This window comes from Etheostoma spectabile, chromosome 6 (genome assembly GCF_008692095.1).
Source record: "Etheostoma spectabile isolate EspeVRDwgs_2016 chromosome 6, UIUC_Espe_1.0, whole genome shotgun sequence".
In the NCBI taxonomy this organism is placed as follows: domain Eukaryota; kingdom Metazoa; phylum Chordata; class Actinopteri; order Perciformes; family Percidae; genus Etheostoma; species Etheostoma spectabile.
This window is the reverse complement of record NC_045738.1, coordinates 6,199,099-6,218,244: the sequence shown is the minus strand read 5'-3', so window position 1 is coordinate 6,218,244 and position 19,146 is coordinate 6,199,099. Positions and strand designations below refer to the sequence as shown.

The following is a 19,146-nucleotide window of genomic DNA, read 5'->3' as shown; positions in this document are numbered from 1 at the left end:
GATATATAATACACACCCATATATATTCTATATATATATACACACACCTTATATATATATATATATACACCACACTATATATATATATATACACCACATTATATATATATATCTATATATATAATATATATATATATATTATATAATATATATATATATATACACACACACATATATATTATATATATATAATATACACACACACATATATACACCACACACATTATTATATTTTTTTTTTTTCTCAGGTCACTAAACATGAACTAATACTGAGTCAATCACAAAGGAAGATATTATATACAACCTTTCTATCTTACTGGATTCTACTGCTCTCCACACACTTCATACACCGATGGTGGCTGGGCTCCCATGCAAAGTGCCAAGCTTCCCATCGGAGCAACTTGGTGTTCAGCGTCTTGCTCAAGGGGACTGACATGCGGACAGGAAGAGCAGGCATCAAACCACCAACCCGTATGTGTGTATATATATATGTGTATATGTATATATACATGTGTATATATATACATGTGTATATATATATACATGTATATATGTGTATATGTGTATATATGTGTATATATGTATATATGTGTGTATATATGTATATATATGTATATACATATACATGTATATATATGTATATACGTATATATGTATATACATATATACACATATATACTGTATATTATTTAAAGGTATGTTCAGTGATAAGTAAACCCTTGTTTACACAATAAAATCACCTATTCTGTGAGGCTGTATCCTACCAGCAAATCATTGGGAGAAAAACTTAAATATGGGTGAACCGTTCACACTCACCCTCCTCGACCAGGCATAAAAACCTCTGACAACTCAGGGAGAACTTTCTCCCTATCACATTTTGTAATTTGACTTTTTCTATTTAAATTTCTTTTTCAACACTCCTGCCAACCAAGTTTCCATCTCAGAGATAGTAATAGGGGTTACCTTGAAGTAGCAGTCTGATACTCTGCTAATCTGTGGAAACAGAGATAAACTATACTTAAACATTTTTTTATTGCCTTCTGATTCTTAAGGGTGTACTTTGCACCTAAATCTGTGACTTTACAGTTTATTTTACTGGGTGATTCTTGTGACTTTTTTTCTTATCAGTGCAATCAAGATTGTCACTGGGATTCTGGATAACTTCCTACCACTCCCTCAGATGGTAGCAACGATGCTGATGCTTACAATGAAGAAGGGGTACATTTAGGATGCTGGTGTGTAGCAATTTTGTGTGTTGCAATCACATGTAAGTGTGTAACTGTGTACTGATTTACTAAGTCAATGTTTTAGCTTAACCCTGTAAATATTTAGATTTTTATCCAAAGAAGACAGAGCTGTACACATTAAAAAAATATTTTATTTTTTTCAATTCTGTACAAGTTCCCCAAACCAACATTTTCACACAATTCCCAGCCGTTACAACAGGCTACCAAGAAATAGGTATGCAGCAATTAAATACAATGTTTAAAGAAACATCAGTCCCCGTGGTTTCAGGTTTCAGTAACTGACTCCATGTTTTGATCCTTGGTCACAGCATCATTATCAGTCCAGTTTTAGAAGTACAGTTTATTTTTCTCGGCTTGTGCATTTTTCCCACTTCGCAAAACTATAACTGCCGTTTCCTATATTTTCAAGTATGTCTGCAACACTGCAGAAAGTGCCATCCAAGATCCAGTGAAACACAATAACAGTGGTGACGTAATGGTCACTAAACTGACACAGTCATACAGGTGGAGTTATTGTGTTGTTAAAGTAATCTACATACAGTACACATATGTGGACATATTACACATACCCCAAGATCCATTACCCACACCTTTAAATACAAAAATGTTTTTCTAAATAGCAGATTTCCAATCTTTATATATTATAAATACATATCTGATGAAAGGCCATCTATCTGACAAAGATAAACCTGAAAAGTGCATTTGCCCAAAAGCCCTCAGTATAGTTTCATTCAAATGTGCAACAGCATTTCCATGTGAATTAAATATTTGTTTTTGATGTCTTTTTTTCTTTTATATAGACATTTCTCTTTTATATTTTTGTGTTGTTTTTCAAAAATGTTCAGGTAATGTGGATCCATTTCCAATTTTAACAATGTTTTGAAGTTTGTTGGATTAGTATCTGCATGAATAAATTATCTTCCTTTACTGGACACTTTGGGACTACACACTTAATGTGTAACTTTGGCTGCGTTTCCTACAGAACTGGCGGAACCAAACCCAGTAGAGGAACAACATAACCAGCCAGTAGCAAGTGTAGGCCACACAGCCAAAGACAATAAACTTTGTTTCCAGTATCTTGGCTGGTGTAGACCAATCCTGTTGACTCTCCTTGTAGATTGTATAACCGAGCCCACCTAATAAAATGGCTGCCCACACTGACAGAGGGAGGAGGGGCATGTAGTTCCCTACAATCTTACGCCTGCCTGATGTCCCCCAACTGCTTTTGTTCATGGTGATAATGGCAAAGTACTTAGCAGGCAGCAGGCTGGTCATGTACAGAGCCGAGTAGAGGGACATAAACACCATCACCATGTCTCTTTGCAGGATGCAGGCGTATGCGGCTTTCACCAGCCCGATCAGCTGGATGCAGCACAGAATCCAAAGGATGTCCCACAGCGTTCCTGTCCAAAACAGCTGGATGATGGTGGCGGTGACAAAGAATGGGAAAATACCTGAGACGATAGACTCGTAGGTCATCCAGAGGTGGTGCTTGTGCCACCACATTGCATTGTAGAGCCACTCACGGAAGTAAGATTTTGTCCAGCGGGTCTGCTGGTTGAGCCAGCGCAGAAACTGAGCAGGTGTTTCCGTGTAGCATTTGGAGCGGGCTGTGTATCTGAAGGAAATGGCCAAATTAAAATCTATGAAATCTTCATTATTACAGCAAAGATAACACAACCAGATTATAGAGTTTGACGTAATTTCTGTGCCCTATATTGATAAGCTTCTTACTTTGTAGCATAGCCCATGCTCAGCATTCGGTTGGTAAGATGTCTGTCGTCACCAAATGTACAGTGACTTCCCAAAAACTTCTGATTGTACCAGGACTCTAGAAACTGCTGGAGGAGATCATTCCTGTACAGACCTGTATGAATAAATTCAAGAAAGAATTATCAGTTGCAAGTTACAGCAGTGCATTAAAGCCATGACAATCACTGCTCGACATGTAGAATCATTATTTTTACCCATGTCACAGAAAATCTTTTTCCTTACCCAAAGGGCCACTTATGCAGGACACACAGTTGAAAAAGGATTGACAGGACCTTTCGATGTTGAAAGCCATCCAGTACCTTAGACTGCTCATGAAGCTGATGTAAGAGTCTTTCAGGTTGAGGATCATCACATCTCCTCCCACAGCTCCATACTTGTGGTTACTCTCCAACACTTTACACAGCTCCATGGTTGCCAGAGGGTCCAGCTTGGTGTCTGAATCACACACCTGGGGATGGAGAACCAGAGTCATGTCAAAAAAATGAGCACATTTCTTTAATGATCTTAACTGAAACAAAACATGTCCTTATGTTTTGTTTCAGGTAAGATCATATCAGTTAAGATAATTTCATGAATTCTAAAAGAAAAATACATACTTGAATATAGTCAACTGATGGCCCGAGTGCTTTAAAGGCTGTGTACATCACCTCCCGCTTGCCGCCCCACTTCTGCATGATGCACACGCACCTCTTGTTCTGGATCAGGCGCTCTACCTCCTTTCGCTGTAGATCCTCACCTGCAGTATGATCAGCATCCCCTCCCGGGCCCATTTCTGTTGCCATTTCAACATCCTGCTGGGCCTGAATGGGGTCCCATGTATGGTAGTTGTTCTTCCACACATAACAGCCAGGGTCTTGGTCCGCAAACACCTCCCTGAACATGTCCATCATATACCGGTCATCATCTTTGTTCCCATCTATCACCATGATGATGCGCAGTAGCTCAGGGGGATACTGGAGGGCCCTGATGGAGTTCAAGCACTCTCTGAGATACACAGGGTCCTCTTGGAACGCTGATATAGTGAAGCCAATGGTTTTGGTTAATGTGCAGGGGTCTGTGCGAGCTCTCATTCGCCGGTGCTCAATGAAGGCAAATAAGCTCTGGACCAACACGTGGAGTGAGAGGAGTAGTCCATAAAAGCCAAAGGAGATGATTCCATACATGGAGGTGGCCAGCTGGAAACCGTCAACATATGCCCATATCATCACGCCCAAGACCAGCAGAGCAAAGGTGAAAATGAGGATGGCACGAACTGTTGAGGTCAGCGTCTTCAATAATGGTTTCAGCTCCATTGTGTTTCTTCACCTTACAGACACAAAGAACCCAGATTTATGGTTCGGCTTGTACATGCGTATGGATTCCTGCAGGTCCTTTGTCATGCTAAACATTTTTACAACCACTCACTGTGTTTGCATAAAAGGCTGTATTATATAAAATGTGTTGTTTTTTGTGGATGCTTGTAAGACATGTTAACTATACAAGTTGGAAAATAATACAGCTACCATGCAAACATAACACTTTAAGCTCCAGGCCATTATTTTTAAAGTTTTCAGAGCCAAGACTGTTAATCCAAAAGACTGAATACTTTCCCCACATCATTCATCATTTTTAACTTGTTTTAATTGTATATTTTAACGTATTCAATGATATTGTATTTATACTATTGAAAATACAAGATCTTTTTTTTTTATGTACAAATTTAAAATACTACAGGTAGGCCTAACTACTACGAACTATACTTATTCATCCTAAATATCCCAAACAAGCTTAAACCCCTATTCTGAAACCAGCTAACCTAAACAGTTGCAATATAAAACAAGAAGTGACAACGTGTTCATCAATTAAACTATCATGTAATAAATAAATAAAATCGTAAAAGATCAAATATAACCGGTAAACGATATGTGTAAACGTATCATGCATCTTACCGCTGAGCAGAAATCTGGTAGGCTACCTGTTTTTATTTAAAAATATATATTTTAAATCGTATCATTTGTAATTACTTGCCATGATTCTACAGTCCTTATTTTGTTTGTATTTAAATTACAGCATACCTTTAGTAATTCCAATATAATCATAGCCTACTCTCATTATCAGTTTTTAAGTAATGTATCAGCAAAACAACAATGAAAGAACGTGACCAAACACATTATGAAGTTATCTGTTTCAACCCTACCTGATGTCAAGTTCTCCTGCTTTAAGTTTGCAAGACATCCACTTGGTGTTTCTCTTGTGCGACAACTTGGAGCAAAGTTTGTTGGCTTTATAGTAGGTTGACCACGGACGGAGCCATGTGCGCCCTTTTTATGTCTGGGGAATGATCGCTTACGCGCGCCCCCGCTGACTCAGCCGTGCGTCAAGAGCAAGGCGGTGGTCCCGACTGAGGACATCTGTGCGTGCTCTGCATACGGCTGCTTTGTTTTGTTTTTAACCATAGAGATCTGTAGTCTTTGACCTCTGATAAGACTATTTCCTTAAAAAAAGAGGTTCCCAAACTGAGCTGCACTGTAGGAGCTTCAAATAGATTCACTGGAGAATCAACTCACATTTCTGTTTGGAACATCTAGCAGGATTTTTTGGGTTGCCTACTGTGAGGTTTGCGCAACATTTTCGCAATTACAGCCAGTCTAAATCGCTTTAGACCTTACAACCTATGTGAATAATATCGTTTTAATATATTTTATTTCATTGCTCAACCCGATTTTTAGATCTGTGCACAAGAATTGTAATAAATAAATAAATAAATAAATAAATAAATAAAGCATTGCAGTCGATTGTTCAAGACAGTGAGTATTAAACAGTGGTGGAATGTAAGCACAAGTAAGTACTCAACTACTGTAGGCCACTTAAGTAGCTGCTTATTACCTTTGTGCTTTACTTGAGTATCTAATTTTGGAGGCAAATATTGTACTTTTTACTCTTTAGTTACTTTGCAGATTAAAATAATAATACTAGATATATATTCTAACACATAATGATATATTATTATAAGTTAGGTTACACAGCACTATTTAAAGTAAATCAAATTGGCTCCACCTTTAACAGCTGCAAAATTTGATGATGTGATCACATGAACTGAACAGATTAATGCATCAATAAATAGTCAAATATATCATTCTGAAATGGGCCATTCTGCATATTGAGTAATTTTGCTGTTCACACTTCAAATATATTTTGATGCTGACACTTTTGTATTTTTACTTAAGTAAGATTTTGAATGCAGGGCATTCACTTGTAACAGAGTATCTTACAGTACATAGCTACTTTTACGTAGGTAAAACATCTGAACACTTCTTTCATCTCCAGTATTGAAAATGAAACTCCTGAAGTTATTCTGTTTTGTTAGAAATGCAGAATGCCAGGTATTCAATCATATTAACCTTGAGAGAGAAAAGATAAGTAGCCTCAGAAGCATGCAGTCAAGCGTGTATACAAGTTGGATGTTGCCCTCTGCTGGCTCTGATCTGACACTGCAGAAGTCCAAAAACCAAAGTGGTAGTAGTAGTGGGAGGTAGACAAAAAGGGAGGTATTTTTCATTGTGAAAGTGCAATAGGAGCCAAAACTGGAGTCACAGAGTAAAGGAGGTCTTGTCTTTGTTCTATGCTACTACTCAGTGACTTCAGAGGACTGAAGCCGCTCCTTCTGGTACACTAAGTTGCTGCCACTGTCCTGACTTAACAAGGATTACATCCCTGTGGAGTTACTTTACAGGGAAATCTGTTGACCGCTCATGAGGGTCCACACCCTAAGCCGCAGGAGCTGGCCCGAAGCGTCAACACGCTTCATGTCAGACCCAAATAGAAGTCACCAGGCAGCTTATGTCATGTATGGAGGCTGAGCCAGTCAATGTGTTAAGGGACATTGAACTACATGTGTTATTTTATGTGCTATGAGTTTTCTCCATGAGATCTGCCTGTTTTCATAAATGTAGGTCTATAGACAACACTATATGCTTTTGTGCCAGTATTTTACTACTTTTAATTTGTCATCTCTAGTATGTTCTCCAAAAATGTTTCTGTTAAATAGTATTATATATTTATGAGCAAGGTGCTTTGAATAAATCTTTTCACATGCATTATTATTAAATTATTACTCCGTCAATCAGCTTGTCAGCTGTTTCCCTTTGTCTCTATTTCCTTTTTATAGCTCAATTCATATAAAATGGTCACAGCTAAACTCTGGTTTCTTCTGACACAGCTAATTATTGTAGTCCCTAAAGGAATAAACTGCATTGGTCTGTGGCCACATCAAGAACATGTACTGTAAAGGACACTACACTGCAGAAGGAGGAGGACTTTTTTACCGAGCTACAAAAACTTCTGAGTAGCTCCTAAACATGGTTTGTGGAATTCTGTAGGATTTAAAACATGGCAATCTAAGTTGCCAGAATGAACATCCTGTCCAACGTTGTGTTTTCAAAAATAAAAAGTGCATCCAGCATCATAGCAATAAGAGTTATTTTTTGTACACAGGCTATGAGTCCTCGTTAGGCCTCTTTATTTGGTGGTCAAGCAAATGCCTGGTGACTCACCCTGGCTGCTCTGCGCCACACCCAAGCAACCAAAATCCACTTAAATCACTCGGGCATTTTGTGATTGCGTTTTCTCATATGTGCACCTGATGCTGTTGTTAATTGCCGGTTTGTGACCTTCCACAGAAAGGGTACAGAGCAGTGTCACAGAGAGTTAGTGACTTGCAGTGCATACACTTCATCTTTTAGGGGCTCAAAACTCAAAACCTGTGGTTGATGATGTCCTCCTACATTTCTATTTTTCTCCAAACACAAACTGCACAAACATTCAGACCCAACTATAGCTAAAAAAAGTTACTGGATAGTCAACTGTCTAAGTACCATATTTGTAGCAGACAGTACTCCATAATCAGTGATTATGGAGTGTGGCTAGAGTGTGCAACATGCTTTACAGTTTCCACCCACAGAGAGCAGTGTAGCAGCATTTTTTTTTGCCCTTTGTGATTTACTGTTGGCTTACTGTAAATATCAGGTTTGCTCCTCAACTGCTCCTCAACTGTGTTGTACCAAGGCAACTGTGAGCAAGCGACATGTCTGCCCAGTCATTTTAAAGTCCGTCTGAGTCAGAATTCATGTAGAGTCAAACACTGTGACAGCATGGGAGGTAGGTAGATAGATAGATGCCATTTTGATTTACAGTCATGCTCACCAAAGCAATGAATTATGGGGCTGAGCACAAGTGGCTTTTCTGATGCACTTGTTCTAGACACCCACAGAGCAAAACACCTGTCTGTTAATTTACTGTAATGTAAAGCCAAAGTGCATGCAGGAGGCAGATGTCTTTCTCTTCACACAGGATTCTCATTCTCATTCTAATGCCTGATTGATAGAACTGTAAAAATCCCACTGTAGACACAGCACATCATATGGTTGACTTTACTGGCAGTTCACATGTGAATTATTTGATATCTTTGCTGCTCAGCCAGATGCCATGGTGTTCTTGATCCAGGAAATGTAATTGCAAACTTTTGTGTACACCCCAGGTTTTTTTTTCAAAGCGCAGCCGTGCCCCCAAGACACAACTCCCTGGAGTTCTCCGTCACAGATCAAGGGACCCCCAGAGTCACCCTGAAGATAAAAAAAAAAGACAATTATCTTAACCGGTGCATCCTTTATTTCAAGAGGCGGAAACAGTTGTTTTGTGTCACAGTAGCCATTATCTCTGTGTTACCTGGCAGGAGTCCTTTCCTCCTTCCAGAAAGCCAGCGCAGATCATGTTTTCAGTGATTTGGAAAGGATATGAATTAAAGCATGTGTCATCACTCAGGAGAGGGGTGTCCAGGCACTGCAACTTATCAGGGTACCTTGCTGAAAAAGAAGAATGTTTTGACGTTTATTAATGGCATGAAATAGCATTTTTGGAGCATTCTTACACAGTCAGATAGTTTCTCTGTGACGTACAGCCCTCATTGCTGGGACGAAGACTCCCCCATCCAGAGATTTGGCACATTGAACCATCGCTGGCACACTTGGAAGGGAGTGTAGCAGGGCTCACATAGCTGTTCAGAGTGGCAGGTCGACTCAGTTTAATCAGCATGATATCACTGTCCTGTGTGCGGGAATTGTAGTCAGGGTGGCGAATAAATTTGCCAGACATAATGTGCTGTTCAGTCCCTTCAGGTTCCCAGATGTCATGCTCTCCCAGTCGAACTTCTACATCTGACCTAGAAGAAATAAATCCATTTTGAAAGCAACTTTGTACTCTTACAGCTAAACTTTTTAAACACAATACATAGGTAAATCCATCATTGTTAACCAGCTGCTAGAGTTTTGTTTTAAATGTTGTAAACAGAGGCAAGCGATATTTCTTACTTTGTTTGGCAGTGTGCAGCAGAGAGCACCCACTCATCAGACAGAAGAGTCCCACCACAGAAGTTGTACCCAGTGAAGAGAGAGACTTGGTGGGGCACAGAATTCTTCGGACACTCATATCCTCCAACAATCTTGTTGTCTTCCTTCAGGGCAACGGCAGCTGTTAAAAAATAACAAAGACAAAAACAGAGAAAAAAGTGTTTGGACATCTTTCACATCAACAAGTAAGTCTGTGGCACCATTTGACGCCCCATAATCAGACTTTTTACAGTATCTATCAGTTTTGTACTATACCTGCCCCTCCAAAGAGAGTCAAAAGAAGGAAAAGCTTCATGCCTACTGCCTGTCTGTCCGGCAGATTAATGTGCCCTCACTCACTTAGTTTCAGGTATTTTAGTCCTCTTATCTCCTTTTTTTCAAGGTCTCCTATCATCAGAGGTACACATCAAACACTAAACATGTGTTACTTTTCCTTAGAACACTGGATGTACTGTACAGTAAGCATTAAAAGACAGAAAAACAAACTGGGGAAAACAGCTTGGCTGAGGAAACCATTTGAGTTGCAAACACTGACATTTGGAATTCCCCTTTGTCAGTATGCTTTCAGTCAGAGTGATTTTCATTAGATTTTTAGCTCTTGTGAGTTTGAGCTCACTGTGGAATCAGTGCATTTTCTTTAAGCTTAGTCACTATGGCAATGTTTTTTTTCTTCCCAACAGGTGTATTACACAAACACATACTGGATATAAGATGTGTACTGCTTTCAGGTAAAGCACAAAGTGGCCATCACATGTGTGGATGTTGAGTAAGACTTGGTGTGTGGGTGTAATTCATGTGGTTAAAGATGCTCTCGGCCAAAATAGAATTGTGCTCTAGAAAATGAATGTATTTATTTTTTAACATCCAGACCCCCAGAAAATAACTTAACTGGTAGTATTTCCTGTTTTAATGTTGTGCTTACTCATACAAGACAGGCTGTCTGCTTATCAGCAAGCTGCTCCCTGGAAAAAAGCAGTATGTAGCTGTGTTGCAACACGTGACATGAGTTAATACATGACGAGTGTTAACATGTTCAATGTTTGCATTGCTCAACCTTAACATAAAATAATCCTAACAGAATAAAATCTAACATGGTCACAAAATGTTATACAGAGAATTTTCAGTTTCCCCTATGATCAGTGAAGTGTCAGTTTTTTTTAATTTTTTATAACTAACACTAAATACTTTTAGTTATTTTTTATCTTTTATACAACATTGCACAATGTCAGAAGAAAAGAAGATTACCTGTAAAGCAGTACTTTGTGTGACAGTTTCATTTTAGAATCCTGTTTTGAAATTCAATCTGGTCAACCGCTTGGGAAACCAATGTATCTTTTTTCTCTATCTCTCTGGATTGGGTATGAAATATTCAAAAGAAACCAGCACTTTGAATGTTTCATTGTGGCAAAACTGCATATCATTGCTGAGTCAATGATTCAGAATGGAGACGTTCTAAGAGGTACAAGGCTCCGTTACTCATGTATGAGCATAGGTGTTTATCAGCACCAGACAGGAAAGCATTTAAATGTTAGGGTACATTTAACCAAACCCTGTGATTATACACTTAAGGCTAAAATATAACGCTTTCCCATCCAGCACAGGCAAGTTCTCCCCCCATCATTACAGTGTGGCACACGTGTGCTTCATTCCTTTTACAACCTGCATATCATTTCTTGTATTCTATGTTGGCAATCAGGTGCAACAACTTTCAGCTGAGATTCATGCTCTTTATAACATACTTTCTGCTAAGATAAAACACCTTAGATTACATACTGTATATGTTCAATGTTGAGTTTGTTTACTCTTGTTTCTAGAGGTCTGTAGAGCTAAAGGTGGACGTAGGCTGTCTGAGGGGCAGGGGTGGAACAAATAAAAGGGGCACCCGGTGCGTGCAGTGGGGCACCAGCACGCAGAATGTTTTGTAGCATGTAGAGCAGCATTTATAGTACTGCATCATGTTTTCTTCACGTGAGGGGCAGACTAGAGCACATTTTATCACTTTTTCCAAACTGGAATGCCACCTTGTGGCATTTTTCCACTCGACTCGATTCGGACACGGTGACCGGGCCACCTTTTTCAATTGCAGATTGGTAACACCTCATGCGTGAGGCGAGTCGTGGCTGGTCGTCATAGAAGGAAACTGCCGTGACCTAATGCAACACACATACAGAACGTCAAAGGTGTGTTGTTTTTGATTCTCGGCATGTGGCTGAAGAAGACAAAATTAGTTTCGAAAGAAGCTGGAGGCAGCAATTGGCATTACAAAATTGACTGCCACTGCAAACAGTGGCAGTCAATTTTGTAATGGAAACCCAAAAAAGACTAGTAGAGTCGAGGCGAGGCGAGTAAGTACCATGCAGTGTAAAAACGCCAATTGAGGACACATCATCATGTGTTCTCCACTGGAACAGCACCCACAAGGGCACTTTGGCTGTGTTCTCCCCTTATCCCCACTGTGTCCACAAGTGTCTACACAAGTGATACATTTTCATTAAGTTTTCAATAGTAACCACAAGGTTATGCAAAGAGTCCCCAATCTATTGCCCAGCAACGTCTCTTTGATAGTCTCACATATGACACCCAGATGCCTGTTTAAGTTGCACATGTGCTAAACAGCATTCAGGATGTGATCAGTTGGACAACTAAAGAAACAAGATAACTAGTTTGCTGCAATCTGAAACTGCCATCTACCTTAAATATTGATCACAGATGTTTTTTCCCCCAGAATTTGCCACCCTAACCCTAAGTTACAGTAGATACGGAAAGAATCAAAACTTCCATTGATTTCACCATCTGGTGCTCCCTGTTTAACCAGTTCCGGTTCCCCTAATCCCATTCCATTCCAGCTCAAAATACCCTTGGAGAAACAGAGAGAGCACTGTGTCAAAGCACTGTATGACTTATGCACTACCAGGCTTGTTTGCTGTCAGACAGAGCCCAGGCTGATTATTCATACCCCTTAGGTCTGTTGAAGGGGACCAGGCGTTGCGGTTGAAAGTAGGGACGAATGTAAGGAAGTGGTTTAGGTTATTGAGGTTTAGCTTTTTTTCCCTGTGTGTGGTGTATTTCATGGAAAAAAAACATCACTCAGCCATAGGGGCGAAAGCCGTTGGCACTGGTTTTGACTTGAAAAACAAAATTCCTGACCTCTCTGCACTCGTAAGACAAGGGTTTGATTTCCAGTCAGCACCGCAACAAGATCAACAAACCTTTGAGGTTTCAGAACGCAGCAGTTTCCCACTATTTGTGTCATTACGGCGGCGTTACTGGAGTCTGGAAGTTTCAACACAACAATTGGTATAGCAGCGTTTCACAAAAGGAGTTGTGAATTTCAAAATGATATGAGCTCAGAGTGTTTTGCTCTCAAAAATACTGGGTGTATTACAGTGACGTTGGAAGCAGGAGTATGTCATTTGTACCGCACTGTCCCACACGCAGACACAAACAGATGTGCATGCATTTCGGTTGTGCCTTTCAGGTTGTTCCCCCACCCTCACAGCTGCTGTAGTGAATATAAAAGCCCCAAACTCCACCTGTATATATCAATCTCTACTAAAACTGAATTCCCTTTCAACCTCCACTAGTTGTTTTACACACCCAAATTGGTATTTGTGCGGTACACACATAATTGCACGTTGGGTGTGTAAATCAAGAACTCTGGCAAGCCCTTGGCTCTGAAGGCTTCCCTCAAACTATAGCCTTGGGATAGCTATTAATATCCCCTACAGACACCAGCAAAATGCTCTGCCTTTAAGTTCTGTTACAAGACGATACAGCAGAAAATTCAAAAAACAGATTTAAGCACAGAAATGAAAAGTGGAGGATGTATTGCACAAGAGGGTCCAAATTAGACAAAGTAGTCATACTGTCTAGACTTTAGCTAAAACAGTAATGTCATTTAGTGTTGCAAATGGAGCTGAACGGTTCTGATTTAAAGCGAGTAATGAAGAAAGTAACTGGGTCAGCTTATTTTAAACTGTTTCCTGTTGTTAGAATGTATTTTGATCTGGGTGTAAAATATCTCTCAGTTGGGACAAATATTCACGTGTTGAATATCTATGTATCCCCCCCAAAAAATGCCATGATAACAGAGAAATGAGTCCTCCTACACACTCAAATAAGAGTGCTTCTCTGAGCTCATGCAGAGCATGTGCCCAGACACATGTAGTGTCTCTCTCTCACTCTCTCTCTCTCTTTTCTTCCTTCCTCCCCCTCACATCTGGACAATTGGCAGGACATAGTTCCTGTGGGGTGTGTACATTAGCAGGGGGATTCAGCTTTTTAGGATGGGCAGGTTCTGGCAGCTCACACTGTGTGAATTTAATCAATTCAGCATACTGAGGCTCAGTGTGTTTCACTGTGTGAACTGTTGTGGTGTAGATCATCAAAGCCACTTAGATGCTCCTTAGTCTGATTGTTTGAATGTATATTAAGACATGTATTTACTCGTGGGTATATCGATAGCACTTCTTTGTTGATACTGAGAATGGCCTTTGTTTATTTTTACCAATTAACTCTTTATTTTTGGAAAAGAAAATACAGATCTGTGTACCTTGATGTCAAAGTATGAGTTTTAAGCCAATTTTTTTGGCATATATTATTTATATAATGAATTTACAGTATACTATAAAAAAGTTTAGTCCCTGTTGATAAAGTTTGCTTATGGAGACACTGTGCAATGATGTCAATTGACGTAAAAAAAGATTTGCACATTGGTGTTCTTGTCTCAACATCAGTGTGTTTGCATTTGAAATGTGAAACATTGATTACTGGTATGGAAGGAAACAGCCCATGCAACATGTTTTCAATTTTCCACATAACATACTAATAGAAAGAAAAAAAACCTACAACCATGTCATACAGATGTACAAATGTGTGGGTAGTGTTGCAGAAAAATCAAGAGGAAAGAGGAACCATGTGGGAGGAAATAGGATCGTGAAGTCAGTAGATGAAACATGTCTTCCCCAGTGAAAGGTAGGGTTGTACTCTGGGGACACAAGACTGATTTTCAGTCTCTCCAACCAACACTCCCCCATGTCCATGCCTTTATCTTGCTATATAAACCACAACAAAACTTTTAGTGAGTCTGGAAGTTTTTCAGTTCCTTCAAATCCTCTTGTTTGCCCTTTTATTTGTTCAAAACACAAAAATTTTAACTTTAATTGTTCATCTAATCTCTAGGTCCATGTTATTGCAAGGTCATGGGATAGATTTCAATTTTTGGTGACTCTGAGAACTTGACTGGGATGTATCTGAAGTACAGAAGCAGCAGGAATGTTCCAGGCAGGTTTTAAAAGATGAAATTGCTTAGATTGACTACTTAGATTTGCTTCAGGGTGGGCATATGAATTCCCTTTTGTTTTAAAGTTGTAATCAGGACTGCGGTTGTTTGCCAGTCCCATGCCTACACTTATGCACCTTTACTTTAAGTGTCAGATGTTTCAGGAATGCAGAGTTCATTGTAAGAGTAACCAAAAATATCACATCCAGTCCCAAGAAGTTGCACTTTTAACTTCATGCAGCAATTTTTTTTTAAAGTACCACTAAATAACTAAGCTTCAAAACACTGTTTTAGTTTTTCTGCTGTTTGAGCAATGCCAGTATTTCTTCTGCTCACTTCCTTCACAACGGTTAAAATGTGTTCCCAAATTTCGAAAGAGATCGGATTTCAAGTGCAAAATAGGAAGCTGACGAGAAAATACTGAAGTTCTGTAGACAAATGCGTGATTTACAATTATCAAAACTGGCCAGTGCATGAATAAAGACATTTGTACCATAACTTCACCAGAATGCTGGTAATAAAGTGTTTGATATGCTCAAAATTCAAATTTTACTCAAAAATGGAGATCTCAACACACACACCCCCAATGTTGAACACAAAGTGATGCCCTTGGGCCTAGATAATTTAGACCTGTGACATTGTCCCAATACGGAACAAAATTCCAATAATGTGTTACAAAAAGATGAATTCTTACTCCAGATCTGTTTTGTTTACAGATTTGAATCTACTGAGGCACTGCCGTTTTTGTGCCCAACTTCAAGTGGACAGTGGCACAGAGGGAGTAGCCTGCTATTTTATAAAACTTCACAGCAACCCTAAATTATGGACAGATGCTGCTGTGACTTTCTTATAAGTGCAGGGTGAGAGGGGAGATTGAAATATGTAACCTACATGTTCAGATGCCGATTCACACAGTCAACACAGAGCTTAACCTCAAGCTAACATGAGGTCAACCCACCAAGAGAAAAACACATTATGCAGCGGGATCACTGTGCATATGAGAAGTCATAGCTCCACTCTTTCTCAGGTAGTCATCTCAACAACCCACAATTTACGTATTTAGTTGTTTGGCTACCTGGTGTTTTCACTTGTGGAGTTTCCCAAAGGATAAAGCCTCTTTAGTTTGTCATCTGAAGAAGGCATGTCTTTGCAGGATTTTGCGTCAGACTTCAGATTAGCACACTTGCACATATGAGCTCCAATTGAGTCTGCAGCATGTATCACTATAAAGGGAATGTCTGTACACTGCATCTTCAAACAGTACACTGTAACGAATTTGACTGTAGATTTTACAGTAAACACCTGGCAAAAAAGTTGCCAGCAAAATCTTGTAAAATTACTGTTAGTTACTGTTAATAACTGTAAAAATAATTACAGTATAAGACAGTATTTCTTTTACAGGTTTTTGTTGTACATAAATTACAGCAATGTTTTGTTTTTTTAAAGGAAAACAATATTTTATTGTAATTTAGTTTACAACATTATCTTGTATTCTATTCAAATTACAGCTATTACCTGGCAACTCGAGTTGCCAGGTAATAGCTGTAAATACTTCACAATACAATATGTTGTTGTAAATTGTTTTTTAATTGTTTAGTTACCTTTGAATGAATTTTAGTGTGCAAGATGCTTATTAAAGATGTAGTAGCTCGAAAACAAAGCTGCCATCCCAGCCACGAAGTTAGGATGTGGAGGCCCAACCACCTGACCCCCAATGCTCAGCATCCAAACGGTTTCTGTGAGAAATTCACCTAAACATAAAAAAACAAAGAAACACCAAACAGAAACACACACAGCTTTAATTAACTAACCATTAATGTGCCATTAATTATATAAAGAACCCTGAAGACTAGTGCTTCACTACCAACACCCAAACTGTCACATTTAGAAATGCCACAGAACATTACACATTCAGGCATATTCGCATTAATGTTTTTACCTGAAAAGATTCTTCAGCCATGTATGTTGATCACTGTGCAGCGATGGCGCTCTGTTCAGGATGTTTCTCCTCCCTGTGGCTAGGCTAAACAATACAAAAGTTGAAAAACACGCGTTATGTTGGAATATAACATAACATCTGTAATAAACAGTGTGTTAGGCGCCTATTGAGAGTGTATAAGCCCTTATACACCCACATGGCCATCATATATTGCCATGGCCGTTTTTCTTCTAAATAATAAATTGTTACAACTATGTTTGGGTTGATATAATTTCTTACACAGATTTGATGTTAAATTTAGCCATTATTGACCACTCAAGAATTGATAAAAAAGATTGTCAAGTTAGCACCAAAATACCACATTGAGCCACCAAGACTTAAGATACACTGTAGAAAAGAAATTATTTCATTGTTGCCAAAAACGTTTGACAAGATTTAAGAATTCATCACACATTTAAGAGTCCACAACAGTCTCAGTTTTCTAGTTAGACTAAATTCATGCACCCCCAAGGCTGTTTGGGGACCCCACTCTGCTGAAATATTTAAATACACCCTTTTATTACAGGTGAAAATAACGTGTGCACTGCATGAAATAAACTGCATCTGGGATTATCCAAAAGTGGCCATGTCTGTTAAGGGAAGACTCATGGGTGCCTCACATCCCGTTTTCATTCGAATTTCTTTAGTTAAGAGGTCAAGGGTCCCCTTAGAAAATAGCCGAGCCTTTTTTCACACAGCTATCATTAACAATAATGATGAATGTTTTAAACGGGGCCATCCTAATGTCGGACTCTAACTTAGTTCATAGAAGAGTTGTTAAAGTTAAATATCAACCGAAATTAAAAGGTCTATTTCAGGGGTCGTGCAAAGTCAAACGTTATTATAATTTATACATTACCTGTTAAATCGAACAATATATTAATGATGGGCTTTCGCTTCAATAAGGCAATTTTTTCTAACTACGGGACTTTGTATCAACGTTAATGGGCCGTCTGCAGCCTGATCTGAGGCGATGTGGCTAATGCATACGGTTAAGCTTGCTAGTTTTTTTTTCCACTAACGTGACTTCAGTTTGCTAGTGTAAGCTATAACGGTGAGAAAATGTACAGTCAGACAGTCAAATAAAGCTAAATAAAACACTGTGACGTTAGGCTAACGTTACTTACCAACGACCCGACTCCGGGGCGCCGACCGTCCGGTAGCGTTAGCTACTTTGCTGCAGCCTGCGTGACGTTAACATTGACGTTACAAACACGACTACTACGCTTAGTAGTAAAATAAATATAAAAAGGGTTAACCGTTAGCTAACATTACACCCACTATACTTTCCTTAACCTTAGCATTAAACTGCTTCGCCGGGATTGCTTGTTCAAAATTCCTTATGAAAAGTCTCCAGCTAATGTTAGCTAGCTATAAGAACATTATTGTAGGGCCACTAGCTGAAACACGGTCAACTTAGGTTATTTCAACAAACATTAACAAGTTAAACCACAATGTAATAGTAGGCTATTCATAATGTATAGGCCTACTTACGTATTGTGGTTGAGTGGAGTGGCAATGTGGCTCCTCAGCAATCCGCCATCAAATGGTCTTGTGTAAAGCAACTGCCGTGCAACGCATTCAACAGTAAATAACTGTACCTACTGCATCATTTACAGTCAAGCGCAAATATGCCTGTAATTTCTATGGAAAAAAGCTGTCAACTCTGTAATAGTGTTTTCACCCATAATGCATTGCAATATACAGCTAAACATTGTAAAATGACAAAACAAGAAGTTACTGTAAAATTTAGCTGTAGAAATTACAGAAATTTGTTACAGTGTATGCATTAATGTTTATCGATGATGACAAAATTGTGAATATTTTTTTGTTTGTTTTAGAAAATGTAAACAATTTAGTGTAGTTGAACTGCACTGCATAAACAGACAAAGAATAAAGTAGGCCTGAAAGAAGTTGAATGGTCTTCAAAGAAGGGGGTGCGTGCGGCCTCGGATCCCTCCTCCTTGTGAGCGATGACGTCACATATTTAAGGAGTCAGGGCTCAGAATTCCACGATTTCCACAGACTGGTCTGGGTTGTCCGGTGTGAGTCTTGCAGCGGACACCTCCTCATCGAACCAACGCTTAGAGGAAGGTAGGCCTACTGTACCTTTGTTACCTTCTGACTGAAATGAAAAAGACAATAACGGCAACTGCAATGCTAGTCATGTTCTGGCACACAGCTTAGTCTGTAACTTGAAACTCTTCGTTTTAGCTAGACAGTTGCTGCTCTTTGAAGTCGACAAAGTTCTTTGTCAGCAATTAACAGCGCAAATATGAATATCATGAATTTATTTGCAAACACAGAGAAGGCTAAAAGGCGTTTAAGAGATAGCCTATCTTGTCAAAATAACTCAACATCAGTTTGACTGATATTCCCTGGCTTGCACAAAAAAGGATTTAGAAAAATAAATTAAACAAATATAGCCGATCCCTTTTTGCATGCAAATAAATCCTTCACATATATACAGTATATATATATATA

At 39.0% G+C, this 19,146-nt stretch overlaps 3 protein-coding genes across 5 annotated transcripts in view; 1 reads left to right on the top strand and 2 right to left on the bottom strand.

Annotated features, from left to right (window-relative positions):
- Window positions 1-1,436: 1,436 nt before the first annotated feature.
- Window positions 1,437-5,347, bottom strand: has1 (hyaluronan synthase 1). 3 transcript variants are annotated; one of them, XM_032518330.1, is made up of 5 exons: window positions 5,197-5,347; window positions 3,617-4,325; window positions 3,243-3,468; window positions 2,982-3,114; window positions 2,190-2,865 (listed from the first exon to the last, which is right to left on the bottom strand). In XM_032518330.1, the coding sequence occupies exons 2-5, from the start codon at window positions 4,310-4,312 to the stop codon at window positions 2,190-2,192; spliced, it is 1,731 nt and encodes a 576-aa protein (XP_032374221.1). In that variant the 5' UTR covers window positions 4,313-4,325; window positions 5,197-5,347. The 3 variants fall into 3 exon arrangements, with proteins under 3 accessions (XP_032374223.1, XP_032374221.1, XP_032374222.1); XM_032518331.1 differs by lacking the exon at window positions 5,197-5,347 and adding an exon at window positions 4,949-4,975; XM_032518332.1 differs by lacking the exon at window positions 5,197-5,347 and having other exon boundaries at window positions 1,437-2,865; window positions 3,617-4,312.
- A 3,065-nt stretch (window positions 5,348-8,412) lies between these two features.
- Window positions 8,413-9,874, bottom strand: LOC116691060 (trypsin-3). Its single transcript, XM_032518382.1, has 5 exons — window positions 9,659-9,874; window positions 9,365-9,524; window positions 8,954-9,216; window positions 8,724-8,860; window positions 8,413-8,620 (listed from the first exon to the last, which is right to left on the bottom strand). Exons 1-5 carry the CDS (start codon window positions 9,696-9,698, stop codon window positions 8,471-8,473), a joined length of 750 nt encoding a protein of 249 aa, XP_032374273.1. The 5' UTR covers window positions 9,699-9,874; the 3' UTR covers window positions 8,413-8,470.
- An 8,804-nt stretch (window positions 9,875-18,678) lies between these two features.
- The window catches only part of fpr1 (formyl peptide receptor 1), a 2,786-nt gene continuing 2,318 nt past the window's right edge, over window positions 18,679-19,146 (top strand). The window contains 1 exon segment of the mRNA XM_032518362.1: window positions 18,679-18,756. The gene's annotated coding sequence lies outside the window, so the exon portion shown is untranslated.

What these genes read in the sequence shown, in the direction of transcription:
- has1 (XM_032518330.1), bottom strand. Translation starts at nt 4,312, where the DNA reads ATGGAGCTGAAACCATTATTGAAGACGCTGACCTCAACAGTTCGTGCC. An exon ending in CATCAGTTGACTATATTCAA is followed by an intron (nt 3,469 to 3,616) that starts GTATGTATTTTT and finishes CTCCATCCCCAG; the next exon opens with GTGTGTGATTCAGACACCAA. An exon ending in AGCATGGGCTATGCTACAAA is followed by an intron (nt 2,866 to 2,981) that starts GTAAGAAGCTTA and finishes CATTTCCTTCAG; the next exon opens with ATACACAGCCCGCTCCAAAT.
- LOC116691060 (XM_032518382.1), bottom strand. Translation starts at nt 9,698, where the DNA reads ATGAAGCTTTTCCTTCTTTTGACTCTCTTTGGAGGGGCAG. An exon ending in GACTCTCTTTGGAGGGGCAG is followed by an intron (nt 9,525 to 9,658) that starts GTATAGTACAAA and finishes ATTTTTTAACAG; the next exon opens with CTGCCGTTGCCCTGAAGGAA. An exon ending in GAGGAAAGGACTCCTGCCAG is followed by an intron (nt 8,621 to 8,723) that starts GTAACACAGAGA and finishes TTTTATCTTCAG; the next exon opens with GGTGACTCTGGGGGTCCCTT.